At 36.5% G+C, this 16,403-nt stretch overlaps 1 protein-coding gene across 1 annotated transcript in view; it reads right to left on the reverse strand.

Annotated features, from left to right (window-relative positions):
* The window catches only part of Stard13 (StAR-related lipid transfer (START) domain containing 13), a 114,304-nt gene that overhangs the window by 39,420 nt on the left and 58,481 nt on the right, over positions 1-16,403 (reverse strand). The window contains exon 4 of the mRNA XM_013027324.1: positions 3,647-3,710. Within this exon, the coding sequence (XP_012882778.1) occupies positions 3,647-3,679 (33 nt within the window). The 5' untranslated portion in view covers positions 3,680-3,710. The remainder of the gene's footprint in view (positions 1-3,646; positions 3,711-16,403) is intronic.

A 16,403-nucleotide genomic window follows, 5' to 3' on the forward strand; every position in this document is an offset into this window, starting at 1 on the left:
TTCCTGCCTGGGCTGGCTTTGAACTGCAATCCTCAGATCTCAGCCTCCTGAGTAGCTAGGATTATAGGCGTGAGCCACCAGTGCCCAGCCTTGTCGTTTCTTCTGATATACACAGCTTTAGAAGTTGCACCTGGTGCACAGAAAAGTGCACACCTGGACTGGACATGTGGCCCAAGTGGGCAAGGGATTGCCTAGCAAGCAAGAGGTTCAAGGCCCAGTATGGAGAAGGGTGAAGAATGAATACTTAATATTCATTCATACTAAGTATGAATAACATTTTACTCTGTTCACTTATTTATATACTTCTTTAGTTTTCATTTCCAGCCCTCCCAAAATTGCCATGAAGACAATAAGCACATTGTGGACATTAGTAGCAACAGCAAGGCATAGTCTTCTTCTAAAATGAATGAGACCTTGTCAACTCTCAGGTCAAGGGTTAGAAATACACTCAAGCTCTGATACACTTCTGGTCTTTGAAAGGTAAGTGTGCTGCAATTAGGATATCTGTGTTCAAATCTACCTCTGCTTTTTTCTCTATGGCATTGGGCATGTAACTGAGTTCTTCAATTTGTGTACTTGTGGGTTGGAGTTAATGAGGGGCAAGAGGGCAGAGAAGAGTCTCTGTGTCAGCATTTGCTAGCCATCCAAACTGCCAAGCAAGCCGACACTGTGTTTTTCTAAATTCAACCACCTCAAATTGAGATTGTGAGCCTGCTCAATTGATCCATTTTGGGGGAATGACATACTGCAGAATTAAAGCCAGGGCCTCTGCAGGTCAAAGATGAGGGTTTCTAGAGGATTCCATTTCTATTTCACAGGGTGCCTAAAATGGAGATTGATGTAGAAGCATTTTATTCCTTATTTATTTATTTATTTATTCAAAATATATGAACTCCAAAGTTGGCTGGGGCTTCAGGAGATACTTGTTTTTCGGCTTCACTTTACAATTTTGGTCGTTTGGCCCAGTCTTAAGCCCTATTCATTTTTTGCATCTATGTGAGGGTTTTTGCTATAAGCGACAGGTCAGAGAAGTGGGCGTGTCCAGACAGCACCTTCTGTATCCTTGCTTAGAGCCAGCCACAGGACTTGGTCATGACAAGTTCGAAGGTGAGTGCAGACCACATATCAGGAATTCCTATTTGAAAATACTGGCCATGGTTCTCCAGTTTACAATGTGAAAAGCAGTATTTTATTTAAGCGCATGAGTTTGCGAGGCCTATCAGTAAGTGGGGACTGTAAGCCTATGTGTCCCTAGAGCCAATATAAGAGATCCACCAAGAATGTCAGAATAGCAAAGTGACCAATTTACAGCAGAGCTTTTGTGATGGCAACACACAAAGAACCTAACTAATGTTATTCAGACTCTCTTGCCTGGGAGTTTTTTTTTTTTTTTTTAAATCCAATCATTCTACATTGTGGAAACAAATCATGTCATCTTTTTTGGCATTTTCTTTTGTGATTTGCTCTAGCTAGCAATCTGCATATGTAGTGGTATAGACCAGCCATCTGAGGACCCAGGCTGTGCATACACAGGCATGGCTGTGTTCAGTTTAATAAGAACCATGTGTTACCATCAAAACAACATCTGACCCTTATGCTTCATATAGTATGTATGCTTCTCAAGGGGTCTATTCAGACAGACAGCTGTTGCCAAGTTTATTCCCACACTTTAAATATGTCTTTGGCCCAGATGAATTGCTCATGTCTTAATGTCTCTCTTTAACCTCTGTACATGAAATCTTTAGATCCTAGTTTAAGTCCCAAATTGTTTTTAAGGTAAGATCAAGGCACATTCAGGTGACTATTTTTTTTGAAGGGGGTGATATTTCAGAGCAGAAATTTAAATGTTGGTTTTTTAAAGATTAGATTACTCAGGAGTGACTTAAAAATCCATTGAATATAATGATTTTTATGTTTAAACCAGAATAAATAACATTTTCTTTTGACTCAAGATTTTCTTTGTTGCACAATATAGTGAGGCTTGATTTGTTACCTAGTGGGAATACTAAATGAAAAAAGTAGTTAACTAGTTTAATTCTGAATCTCCTAAAAACAGAAGGATCAATTCCGTGAAAAAGGTTAAGTAGAACAGCACTGTGATTAGGAAGGAGCCAGTTAGATGAGCTTTGTGATTGCAATCCCGTTATGTCACCAGTTGAAATTACAGGCCAAATTATAGGCTTATTTTCCTTATCTAGAAAACAGAAAAGCCCTACAAGAATAGATTAAAAGGCACAATGTGTGGTATTCTAGTTTCTAGAAAATAGTAATTGCTCAATGAGTGTAAGTATAGTCTTCCTCAAATGCCTGGAACCAGTATTTGAGATTTTAGAGTTGTGTGTGTGTGTGTGTGTGTGTGTGTGTGTTTGTAATCTTTGCATAGAGTTAATTGCTTGAACATTCCTAATCAGAACATCTATAATGCTCTGAATGTTCACAAGATGTTCTCTCTCTCTCTCTCTCCCCGCTCCCCCTCCCCCCCGGGCTCAAAATCAAGTCTTGTGAACTATTCCTTAGCTTTTCTGGCACTCTACTACTTGAACCACAGTTCCATTTCTGGCTTTTTGATGGTTAACTGGACAGATGAGTCTCACTTCTGGCTTTTTGATCATTAACTAGAGAGAAGAGTCTCACAGATTTTCTGGCTTGGGCTGGCTTTGAACCCTCAGCTAACTTGTTAAGTGTGGCCCCTCAGGGCCTGCTGAAGTTCAAAAGTTTTAAGCAACCTATTAATAGTCAAAAAGGTTGAATTTTGGGGTGTTATGGATTTTAGATATTTGGAATTTTGCTGTCTAGCTTCATTTCAAAATTGGAATCTTTAGTCTGGTCCATACAGAAAGGATTAGTATATGCACAGTGCTGCAAGGAACTGGGAGTCTCATGATTTTTCAAGCTGCACACAATTCCTTCTGACTGGAGAAAGCACCGAGGGAGAAAAAGGTGAAGGATGAGACAGGTCTGTGACACTGTCTCCATTTCCTTAACTTCATTATCTAATTAATAAATCTGTCTGAAAATGGATGCACACCTGACATGCTTGAGATAAAGTGCACCTGAAAAGAATGTACAAGAGGTTCCTTGATGTCACAGACCCATCAATCTTTTTTTGTATCTCTTAACCTACAAATCACTATGGAATATCTGAGTCTAATAGGGGGCTCAGCTTTGCATCTACATAAACCTCTTAAAAATTGTCCTAAAGAAAGTACATATTGGGTCTGGGAAGGTGGCTCAGTGGTAGAGTGCTTGCCTTCCATGCATGAGGCCCTGGGTTTGATTCCTCAGCACCACATAAGCAGAAAAAGCCAGAAGTGGCACTGTGGCTCAGTTTTAGAATGCTAGCCTTGAGGTGAAGAGCTGAGGGACAGCACCTAGGCTCAGAATTCAGGCCCCACGACTGGCAAAAAAAAAAGAATGTATATATTTATGTAAGACCTTAATTAAAAAAAAAGATTACACAAACTGAAACAAGGGTAAGAAACACAGGTCTTAATGTGGGCTTACAATAGGTTTATGTATGACACTTATGATAAGATAGATATTTGGAGAGAAAACGGGTCATTTGTGATTTTTTGCTTGGGCTCATGTTATTTTTAATGTATAAACACAAGCTGCTTTATGGTCTTTGCATGGTATGGGCACCTACCTTTTTCCTTTGGAAGTTCACATCAAGTTTCATTGAGGCACACTTATTCAATGTATTTAATCGTCTACAAAGAAAGAAAAATGAGGTGATTATTACCAGTGAACCTAAGTCTTCTTTTCACTTTGATAGTCTTCTAATTCCAGTAAAGTTCAAAGTGAAGGAACAACCAATTAGGTCTCAAGACAGTGTTAGATTCCCAGAAAGTGAATTAGAAAAGAGTTTCTATTTATCTCCTGGCCTAAGAGGATTCTGCCATTAAGTATACTAATCTCTGCCCTTTCTGTAATCCTAACCCAGCTTTTCTGGTTTCTTCCCACCATTCCTAGAACCTATCTCAACCATTTTAGCTATACTTTCACCAGCAATCACCCGTCAAATCTGTCCTGTTAATTACCAAATATGGATTAACTCACCCATCTTGGGAAGTTGGGTTATATGGAAAAGCAACTTATGTTATACCACTGAATTAAACATATGTCAAAGTCCTATGCACAGAGTGACTGAATTTGGAGTAAGGGGGTCTTTAGGAGTAAATAATGTCAAAAGGGAGGAGTCTGGATCCAATGGGATCAGTTTCCCTCTAAGAGAAAATACCAGAGTACTCCCTCCCTCCCTCTACCCGCCTCTCTCTTTTTCTCAGATACTAGAGAAGGTGTCTATCTAAAAGTCAGGAAAAGTTCCTTAACTTTAGACTTTCCAATTCCAGAACTTGGAGAAAATAAATTTCTGTTGTTGAAGGCAGCCCCTATGTGGTATTGGGTCATGGTAACCCACAGGTGTTTTGATTTTTACCCCCCAGCTATGCTCCCCAAATTACTACCTAGAAGCATTCCTTTCACTTTTTCCCCTTGTTTGGCTCCCAGTTGCAGACATAAACAAGATCCAGTTGTTTGGCTGGATCCAGCCACTGTTGCCAGTGAGGAAACAGAAGCTATCAATCATGAGTTTTGTTTTTATTTTATTTTTTTTAAAGAATCCTTTCACACCAGGGCTTAAGTTCAAGCCCCAGTTCTGTATTTTAAAAAAAGTGCTCAAGGGATGGTGGCATGGTTCAAGAAGTAGAGTACTTGCCTAGCAAGCACAAGGCCTTGAGTTCAAACCCCAGTACTGTCAAAAAAGTGCTCATATTTAGTGGAGGTGTGGCTCAAGTAGTAGAGTGCCAGCCTTGAGCAAAATATGCCATACAAGAACAGAAGGCTCTGAGTTCTGGCACAAGTACTGGCACAAATAACACCTCCAACAACAATAATAAGCTTATTTGCAATATCTAGTATATGTCTGAGTCAAGCAGAAAAGGTCAGATAAGGTGATGTTAGGGAAATGAACCCTAAGATAAGTATTCAAATGTTTTTTTCTTTCTTGTGATTGTTTCTAAAACATTTATAACATTATTTCTTTGTTGCTTTGTATGTCCCTCCCCCACAGTATAACCCCTGCTTTCACTGTATTTAATGTCAGTATAATTTGTGGAGGGGAAGGGGAAAAACAAATCATTTAAATAGGGATACAGGTGGACCCATTGCAACAATGAGATGTACAAGTCGTTATGTCAAAAATGAACTTTACAACTTTGGTGGGGGGGAGGGGAAGGGGGAGCGGGGAGGATTGGGGGGACGGGGGGGAGGATTGGAAGGGATGGGAAGGGGAGACAAAGGAGGAGGCTACAATGCTTGATAAGAAATGTACTCATTATCTTGCCCATGTAATTGTAACCCCTCTGTACAGTATTTTCACAATAAAAAAAATAATAAGTTTGAAAAACAACCCATTCCTTCATCATCATCAATTGTATCTATTGGCTCATTGCTCATTTGCACTACTCTTCTGCAGTACAAGAAAACACTGTCCTTCTTATTCTTTTTTTCAAACCTAATCTATTAACTTTGTTTTTCATTCCAAACATGTTTGTTTAATCTACCACTTCATCTGGGACTTGTATTTATTTATTTTGGGCTTATGAATCTAAGCAAAGTTCCATTGACTTTGATCATATATGTGTATGTGTGTGTGTGTGTGTGTTTGTGTGTGTGTGTGTGTGTGTGTGTGTGTATAATCTATTATATGTAGGGATAACTACCTTTTAGAATAGAAATCATGTTGCCACACATCTCATTTCCTAATATTGACCAAGTAAATAAAGCCTTTTCCATTTGAGACCAGCTATCTCATTTATTCCTTCTCAGCTTAGCTCTCAATTCTCCCCACTTCTTTCTTCTCTTTAAGCTCATTCCTGTCCAAAACAGATTAGCCAATTAGTTGCCAAAAGAGCCACGAGCAAGCAAGCTGTCAATCTCCTTTCAATCTTATTTCCATCACAGTCTTTACTAACCACCACAGGACTCTTCTGTCTCAGTTTGTAGAGAATATCCTTAATTTTCATTACCCTATAATCCTCTTTAGTCTCTCTTTCATGAAATTCTGTTTGAAAACAATTTTATTATTTGTGTGTGTGTTTTAAAATCACAATCATGAATTGTATTTAAAGAGCCAATCTCCTTTTCTGCTTACCACTCTTGGTAAGTAGTTCTTTTAAACTCTTTTACTGGTGTTTTTATTTTTCCTAACATTATGTCTTATATGTCTTGTATATATTTATGTTTTTTTTTAGGCAATCATGGAGTTTGAACTCAGGGCTCCATGTGTGCTAAGGGAAGCACCCTTTCTGTTGAACCACACTCCTATCTCTTATGCTGGTACTTCTCGGTTTTTTAGTTTATGTAACTATCTACTGAATTTTTTTTTGGAAGATGGAGATTTATCTTTTCTTATATATCCTAAAACTGCCTCCCCAACTCTTTGCCTCATCCAAATATAACTCAGAATTTCAGAATTTTTTCAAGAATCAATATTCATGGCTTATGGGCTTATGATGACCATGGAAAGTTTATTGACACAATGTCATATTTGAATATTTTTCTTTTATTCTCAACCTTTCATTATTATGTTAAAAGACAACTCACTTGTTTTCTTCATTTTCTAAATTCAAACCCAAACAATTCCCCAGTTATATCACTCTTTAGATATTTTCTATCATTAGCTACTCTATCAATTTAGTTTCCTTAGAGACAGGTGTCTGAGACTCTTCTGATGTTCATGTCTCCCCCCTCTTCCCTCCCCCCCCACACTGCCCATCCTGAGGCCTAAACTCTGGGCCTGGGCCTGGATGCTATCCCTGAGCTCCTTTTGTTCATTCTATAACTTGAGCCACAGCACCACTTCTGGCTTTTTCTGTGACTTAATTGGAGATAAGAGTTTCACAGAATTTCCTGCTGAGGCTGGCTTTGGAAAAATAGTTAGGATTACAGGTGTGAGCCATTGGCGCCCAGCACTGCTCTTGTTTAAAAAGAAAAAAATCTTTTTTTTTGTCATAAGCTGATCCTATTTCTTAGAATTGAAGCTCCTTGTTAGCATTTTTTTTTCTCCTGCTGTTCTGGAGCTGAGTAATAGGAGAGGCCTGGGGTGTGGACATTTGTCACATAGACTTGTTTTGGTAGAATAATTCCACCTTCACTCCGTCTTACATTCTCCAGTCTAAGAAACTTCTGTCCTAAGCTCTCTAAGAATCAACTTCTAGGTAAAATTAGGAAAGTAGATGTAGGCTTCTATCTACTTTAAATTGTAATTTCAAATAGTCTTATTCAAGGTTTTTTTTATTGTATTGTTTCCAGTGATTTCTTTTTTTCTCCTTTGGTTTATTCCCTATTGTCACTGTTTTGATTTCCGTATTCTTTGTCTTGGATATAAATTTATCTAATTTGGGGAAGGGAAGAGGAAACGGTAAGACAAAGGGTGAATCAATGCAACAGTGCCACTAACTAGACAGTATGTGGGAAATAAACTTTACAACTTGGGGGAGAGAGGAGACAGGGAACAGGAGAAAATGAAGGAGGGGGCAACACTGTTCAAAAAAGAAATGCATTCATTCCCTTACTTATGTAATAAACTCCTCTGTAGATCACCTTTACAATAAAATTTAAATTAAAAACAAATAAAATCTGAAAAGAACATCTTGACATTTCTGAATCTTACTTTCATGGAACACATATGTTTCTCCATTTACATTTTGCTTTATTTATTTAACCAGAAGTTTGCAATTTTTGTCACACATCTCTTGTACATATTTTGTTGAATTTATAACCAAATTTTTTTTATTATTTTTAGGTTATTAAAATATTGTATTTTAATTTCAAGTTCTTTTTGCTCATTGTATATAGGAAAATGATTTATTTTCCTGTATTGGTTTATTTTTATGTATTAACTTTGTACCTTGTAATCTTGCTCTAATTTTTAAATTCTTGGCAGGTTTATTTTTGCAACTTTCTAAGAATGCATTCACAGAAGATACTCACTAGACACTATGTTAGAAATTATCTTTACAATTTGAGGAGGAGGGGGTAAGAAGGAAAAAAATGGGAGAAAATGAGGGAAGGGGTAACTGCTCAAAAAGAAATGTACTCATTACCTTACTTATGTAACTGTAACCCTTCTGTACCTCACCTTTATAATAACATTTACATTTAAAGAATAGTTCTCTTTAGCTTCTTTTCACCCTCACCATCAATTTTTGAGCATTTTAGGGTTTCAAAAGTGAGAATTGAGTTCCATTATTGAGGTAGGATAGATAAAAAAAGAGACAGGAAAATGAAAAATTAATACATATTAAAATGACTGGACATTAAAACCAAAATATAAAAATGAAAACAATTAGCTCCCTCTTACACTTAAAAGACTAGGAGATGCAAAGGAGCTATCTATATCTCCCTGTCCTTCTAAATATTAAAAGATGTAAACTCATTACAATGAGAGAAGAGGCAGGGAACTAGGAGGCAATGGTCTGGCAAAATAAAGTGCTGTTATCCCCGTGTTTCGGTCCAGTCTTCCTCTCTTTTGGTTCTAATTCAGTTCCTTTTCACCTTTCACCTGGAGTCAGGCAACCACATCTTAAATGGTTACATTATTAATTTCTAGTGTTTCACGCTGAAACCAATTCTATTTCTCTGCTTCTTATCATATCACTCATTGAATTAAAAATACATGATGATTCTCCTCATTTTCAGCCATCCATTTTATCTATTATCCATTCTTGATAGTGTTAAATAAAATAAGCAATTCTGGATTAGAAGTTGATCATGTGGTCTAACGTTGTCTTTAGTGAATTCTTGGCCTTTGCTGCTACAATTGACAGGTTGTCTTCTTCATCAGTTCCTAATGTGTAAATATCTTTATGTAAAATAATGTAAAAACTTAAAACATATTAATAACTTGGCAGCTCTGTGATGGTTTATTATGGAAGGATTGTTTGTTATTTATAAGTTTTCTTCCCTAATGCATTTATTCTTCCATTATGTTTGGAAGAACAAAGCACCCCATTCTACAACAAAGTTTTTTTACCTACTACACAACACAAAGACATCAAAGGGCTCCATATGCTTTATTTCTGGTACACAGAAAGAGTTTGTTATTTTTGAGAGCCAGAGATTCTAACCAGATTTGTCTGTTGGATTTGAGTCTTCTAATCACACCTAAGCTCAAAAATCTGTCTGCACATCTACTTGAAGAACTGCTTCTCAGTTAGAAGAAAATGTTCTGAAAGCATATGTAATACCTGATAGCTCTTTTTACTCAAAGGCCAAACGATCTGATATTTTTAAATGGGCTAAATTTTTGAACTGACATTTTTAAGATAAAATATACAAATGGCTAATAAGCACATGAAAAGATGTTCAACATTGTTAGCTGTCATCCTAAAATAATAATGAGATAGTTACTATAGGTATATTAGAATGCTTAAGTTAAAATAATTGACAACAATAAGAATTTCCATGGATGTAGAACTGAAGTTCTCAAACTGATGTTGTCTCTGGAAATTTGTTTGATAATTCCTTATATAAGCATTCAATCAGTCACTCCACTCAATTATTGATTCAACATAAGAGAAATCATGTCCATGAAAAGATATTTACTTGAATGTTCATGGTAGTTTTATTTATGAAATACTTATAAAGGTAGAAATATCCCAATGTCCATATATTGGTACATGGATATAAGGTTGTAATATATCTACATAAGCAGATGAATACTCAACAGTTCAAGTCACTAATTTCTGATAATTTAACCAGATAGCATAGTGCAGAATGGAAAAATCCAGACACAATGAATAGATGATACATGATTCACTGCATGTGAAATTTTAGAAAAGAAAAAACTGTAGTGACAAGAATTAGATCAGTGTCAGATGTTAGTAACAAGAGAACAAAATGATTCTATATATGATTGTGATGATAGCTATATAACTATTCATAACTGAATGTCTTTGGCAAAATCCATCAAACTGTACACTTTAATGATTTTTTTCCAAATGTAAATTATACTTCAATAAAGCTGAGTAGAAATTAGTGGGAGGAGTATCAGTGGGGCTGACAAATTAAAGATCTCTAATACTCTGCTCTTTCATAAAAGCAACAAGAGCATTGACGAAGATTGAAAAGAAAAACTCAACTTTTAGAGAATGCTGGAACTGGGCATTGGTGGCTAACAGCTGTAATTAGCTACTCAGCAGTCTAAGATCTGAGGGTTAGCTCAGCAGGAAAGTCTTTGAGACTCTTATCTCAATTAAGTACCTAAAAGCTAGAAGTGGAGTTGTGGATCAAGTAGTAGAGCACAAGCCTTGAGGAAAAATGCCCAAGGATAGCATTCAAGCCCTGAATTTGAGCCACAGGAATGGTATAAAAATAAAAAAATAAAAACAGAATGTGGGAAATTAATACAGGTTTGCAACAAAGCAAGTTGTATCTCAGAACAGTGAATTATTCCCACACATCTTTCCCCTGATCTGTAGGAGCTTAAAAACCAGTAACTTCACAACTAGAATAGCAGTGAAAATGATCAGCTACTGGAGCATGGCAAGTTGTGCTCCTTAAAAGCTCCATTCCCCCCGGACTGTCACTTTTGGGCTGTCTAGGAATTCCCATTTATAGGGTTTGTCTTATAGGTACTGCATGCTGGCTGTTGCACTGACAGCTCCTATTGGGTTCATCTTTAAGCTGACTCTGAGCGCATCATGGAGAACAGCTCTTACCCAAGTTGTTTGTCTAAAGCAGTCAGTGGCAACTTTTTCATTTAACTTTTTAAATGCAGGTGACTGAACAACTTAGGAAAAATCGGAGAAGGTCTTAATCTTCTACCTTTAGCTGATGTTGATAAGATCATCACCCCAAGCAGGAAGACCAAGGCTACATTGTCAACTTCCTGCTAGAGTGTTGAAGCAATATTTTTGCCTAGCATAAAAAGTCCATTGGCAAAGCCTAGGAGATGTATTGACTCTAGATATTTTAAGAAGTCTCCATATAATCATACATCACCAAATAAGTTAATTGAGACTTTCATGGTCATAAATGACAATGGATATTAACTTCAGAGAATTAGTTGAAGGAAGTCACCAAACAAACATCAGCAATAATCCTTGGAGAGCAGAATCTGATTTGAGTTGCCACGTTATGATAGTTAAAATATCCAGTTTTAAACAAAAAAAGTAAGACAAATTATTTCTAATATTTGCATGGAGATGTGAAAACCCAGAAGTGCCAACACAGTTTTGAAGGAGAAGAAAAAAATCAGAAGACTGACACTAACCACATTCAAGGCTTACTCTAAGAAAACTAATCAGGTTAGGATGGTATTGGAGACAGATCTATAGAACAGGATTGATAGCCCCAAATATACTCACAAATATAGCCAACTGACCTTTATAAAGGAGCCAAGAAAGACAACACAGCAGATACAAAATAACATTTCAACAAATAATGTAAAATCAGATATTCTCATGCAAAAAATATTCTAAACAGACCTCCCAGGGATGGGGAACTTTTTTCTTCTGCCAAGAGCCACTTGGATATTTCTAAAATGATCAATACAGATATATGGGCCATGGGTAGCTGTCAAGAAGCATATTAAAACCATACATGTCTGTCTTGTTACATACCAGTCCCTTGAGTCTTATATAGATCATGGGTTGTATGTTCTCTAACCCTTTACAATGACTAAGTCAAAATGGATCATTTCAATGTCAACACAAAACTGCACAACTTCAAAGCGAAAACATAGAACAAAATGTAGAAGGTCTTGTGGTATGGTAATGACTTTCAAAATCAAAGGCAAAGTCTATGGGGAAAAAATTGATGAATTGGACTTCAATAAAATTTATTTATTTTTTGCTCTGTGAAGCATTCTATAAAGAGAATGAAAATACAAGCTCATAGACTGGAATGAAAATATTTTCAAAAGACATCTGGTAAACAATTATTACCTAAAATATACAAAGAACTCTTGAAACAATAAGAAAAAAGTCTTATTTAAAAATGGGTGAAGGATGTAAACATATTCTTACCAAAGGGAAAAAGAGACACACAGATAGCAAATAAGCAAATTAGAGTGTTTAACAGTACATGTTATTAAGAAGTTTCAACTTAAAACAGTCATGAGATACCACTGCATTTTTGAAACAAAAATCTAAAACAGTGACAACATCAACTGCTGGTGAGAATATACTGTCACAGACACTGTTATTGGTGAGCATGGAAAATCATTCACCTACATTGGAGGATGGTCAAATAATTTCTACTGCAAACATACCCTTATCATTTGTTCCCCAACTCTTTAGTATGTACTGAGGTGAGTTGAAAGTTTATGTCCATATGAAAATCTTCACATGGTTTTCATAGCAGCATTATTCATCACTATTAAAACTTGAAAGCAATGAAGATGTCAGGTGAATGGATAAATAAACTATAGTATGAATATACAATGGACTATTACTAAGACATCAAAAGTACAGAGAAAAGTTAAATGTACCTTATTTAATGAAAGAGCTGATATGAAAAGGCTACATACCTTATGATTTCAACTATATAATATTATAATATTTCATTTTGCTATGTGTGTGTGTTAGTGCTGGGGCTTGAACTCAGGGCCTCGTCCTCTCAAGACTGGTGCTCTACCACTTGAACCATAGCTCTACTTCTGATCTTTTGCTGGTTAATTAAACATAAGAGTCTTGGCTTTGTCTGCCTGGGCTGACTTCCAACTGTGATCCTTAGATCTCAGCCTCTTGAGTAGCTAAGAATACAGGTATGAGCCACTGGTGCCTGGCACCAACTATATACTATTTCAGAACAAATAAAACTATTGAGACAGAGAAGATCAGCAGTTGTCAGAAATTGGGAAGGAGAAGAGATGAATGAAGAGCAAGTGAGTTTTTAAAGAAATAAAACTATTTGTATGAAACATTTGTGAATATGTATCACTACAGAATGCTGAAATAAAAACAGTAAGAGATTTTAGGGCTGGTCTAAACTCTAATGTACAGTGTGAACTCTGGATGATAGTGCTATCTCAATGGAGGCTCATAGACTGTACCAGTTTGGTAGGGAACACTGATAGTGGTGGAAATGATGGGGGTAGATAGGAACTCTACTTCCTGTTTTGTTATGAACAAAAAAGTGCTCTAAAAATCTATTTTATATTGTTTCATTCATTAAAAATAATTGTTTGTTTTACTTTGAAATTACAGATGTAAAGTGGTCTGTATCTTATTTTTCTCTTATTCTGATTGCTCATTAGTTCTCAGTTGTATCTACAAAATTACCACCATTGAAATGTTGGGCATAACTTCAAACATCATGCACACAAACTATCCACTTTGAATCTTACCATATATCAAAGAAGAAATCATTTTTTCAGGTGGTCTGAAACCAGATATATATTCCAGCCATGGTGTGGCATTAGCCTGTTATTTATTTTCTTTTTTAAATAAGTTTTTTTTTATTGTGAAAATACTGTACAGAGGGTTACAGTTACAAGAGCAAGGTAATGAGTACATTTCTTATCAAGCATTGTTGCCTCCTCCTTTGTTTTCCCCCTACCATCCCTTCCCTCCCACCTCCTCAACTACCCCCCACCTCCCCATCCCTGCCTAAATTATAAAGTTTTTCAACATAGTGTCTCGTTCATCTCATTGTTGCAATGGGTTAATCTGTATCCCTATTTAAACATTTTGTTTTTCCCTTCCCCTCCCCAAACTATACCAACATCAAATACAGTGAAAACAGGAGTTATACCCTGGGGGAGGGACATACAAAGCAACAAAAAAAAATCACATGGTACCTTATAAATATGTTAGAAACAATAGCAAGGAAGAAAAAACCACTTGTGTCCCTATCCTGGGGTTCATTTTGCTTAACATCATCTTATCTGAGCTTTTCTGCTTGTCTCAGACATATACTAGTTATTGCAAATAAGGGAAACCATGGGACCTGTATTTCTTTGGGCCTGGCTTACATCACCTAATATAATTTTCTCCAAGTCTTTCCATTCCCTAACAAATGGGGCGATGTCATTCTTTCAGATGGAGGCATAAAATTCCATTGTGTATATATACCATATCTTCTTGTTTGAGATTTGTTGTTGGGGGATTTAATTTTTTGAGTTCCAGCTATATTTTAGATATGAAACTCTTGTCCATTGTATGGTTAATGAAGATCTTCTCATTTACCCAAATGATTACAAAAAACTGCCCGATAAATAAGTGGGCTAAAGACTTAAAGAGAAACTTCTCTGAACATGAAATAAGAATGGCCAATAGACACATGAAGAAATGCTTAACCTCTCTAGCTATAAAAGAAATGCAAATCAAAACAACATTGAGATTCCACCTCACCCAGTTAGAATGGCTATAATCAAGAACTAATAACAACAGATGCTGGAGGGGTTGTGGCCAGAAGGGAACCCTACTGCATGGTTGGTGGGAGTGTAAACTTGTTCAGCCACTTTGGAAAGTAGTATGGAGGTTCCTCAAAGGACTCCACATAGGGCTCCCCTATGACCCTAGCCTGTTATTTATTTTGCAGAAGACACAATAGCAATGACTATCTTCTGCAAGATTATATAGACGGGAGGTAAAGTAAGCCAGGTCCAAAGAAACATAGGTCCCATGGTTTCCCTTATTGAAATAACTAGCATATATCTAGGATAATCTTACTACACAAGTAGAAAAGGTCATATTTGTAATAACTAGTATATGTGTGGGATAAGTAGAAAAGGTCAAAACCTATATATCTATGACTAGAGAAGATGAAGTTAAGCGAAATGAACCCCAAGATAGGGACACAAGTGGTTTTTTCTTTCTTGCTATTGTTTCTAATGTATTTATAAGGTACCATGTGATTTTTTGTTGCTTTGTATGTTCCTCCCCCATGATATAACTCCTGATTTTACTGTATTTGATGTTGGTATAATTTGTGGAAGGGAAGGGGAGGGAAAAAACAAAATGCTTAGATAGGGATACAGGTTGACCCATTGCAACAATGAGATATACAAGACACTATATTGAAAAACAAACTTTACAATTTAGGCGGGGTGGGGGGAGAGGGGGAGGAGAGTGTAGTTGTGGAGGTGGGAGGGAAGGGATGGTAGGGGAAAAACAAAGGAGGAGGCAACAATACTTGATAAGAAATGTACTCATTACCTTGCTCATGTAATGGTAACCCCTCTGTACAATATTTTCACAATAAAAATTTATTAAATAAAAGTTATGTACAAATGGTGCTAAGCAAAATGAACCCCAAGATAGGAACACAAGAGGTTTTATCTTTGTTGCTGTTGTTTTTAATGTACTTATAATGTACTATGTATTTTTTTATTTCTTTTGTATGTCCTTCCCCCAAGGTATAACCCCTGTTTTCACTGTATTTGATTCCAGTACCCTGCATTTTTTTTTAATTGTGAAAATACCACACAGAGGGGTTACAATTACATGGACAAGATAATGAGTACATTTCTTATCAAGCATTGTAGCCTCCTCCTTTGTTTCCCCTCCCCATTCCTTCCCATCTCCCTCCGCCCCACCCTGTGTCAAAGTTGTAAAGTTTGATTTTTGACATAACGTCTTGTACATCTCATTGTTGCAATGGGTCCACCTGTATCCCTGTTTAAACAATTTGCTTTTTTCCCTTCCCCTCCACAAATTATACCAATATCAAATACAGTGAAAGCAGGGGTTATACTGTGTGGGAGGGGCATACAAAGCAACAAAAAAAATCATCTTATAAATACGTTAGACACAATTGCAAGAAAGAAAAAAATTTGAATCTTTATCTTGGTGTTCATTTCACCTAACATCAACTTATCTGACTGTTTCTGCTTGCCTCAGACATATACTAGTTATTGCAAATAAGGGAAACCATGGGACCTATGTTTCTTTGGGCCTGGCTTACTTCACTTAATATAATTTTTTCCAAGTCTTTCCATTTCCTAACAAATGGGGCAATGTCATTCTTTCTGATGGAGGCATAGAATTCCATTGTGTATATATACACATTTTCTTCATCCATTCATCTACTGAGGGGCATGTGGGTTGGTTCCATAGCTTAGCTATGGTAAATAATGCTGTAATATACATTTTCTAATTTGGAGAGGGGAAGGGAAATAACAAAATGGTGAAACAAGGACACAGGTTCATCCTTGTAACAATGAGATGTACAAGACTCTATGTTGAAAACAAACTACACCTGGAGGGGGGAGTTAGGGAGGGGTTGAGAGAAGGGATGGTAGGGGAAAAACAAAGGAGGAGGTAACAATGCTTGAGAGGAAATGTACTCATTGCCTTACTCATGTAACTGAAACCTCTCTGTATAGAATCTTTAAAATAAAAATATATATTAAAAAAGGAATATATAGACTGGATAAAACACGTACTCTAGAG

Source organism: Dipodomys ordii, unplaced genomic scaffold (assembly GCF_000151885.1).
Source record: "Dipodomys ordii isolate 6190 unplaced genomic scaffold, Dord_2.0 Scaffold102, whole genome shotgun sequence".
In the NCBI taxonomy this organism is placed as follows: domain Eukaryota; kingdom Metazoa; phylum Chordata; class Mammalia; order Rodentia; family Heteromyidae; genus Dipodomys; species Dipodomys ordii.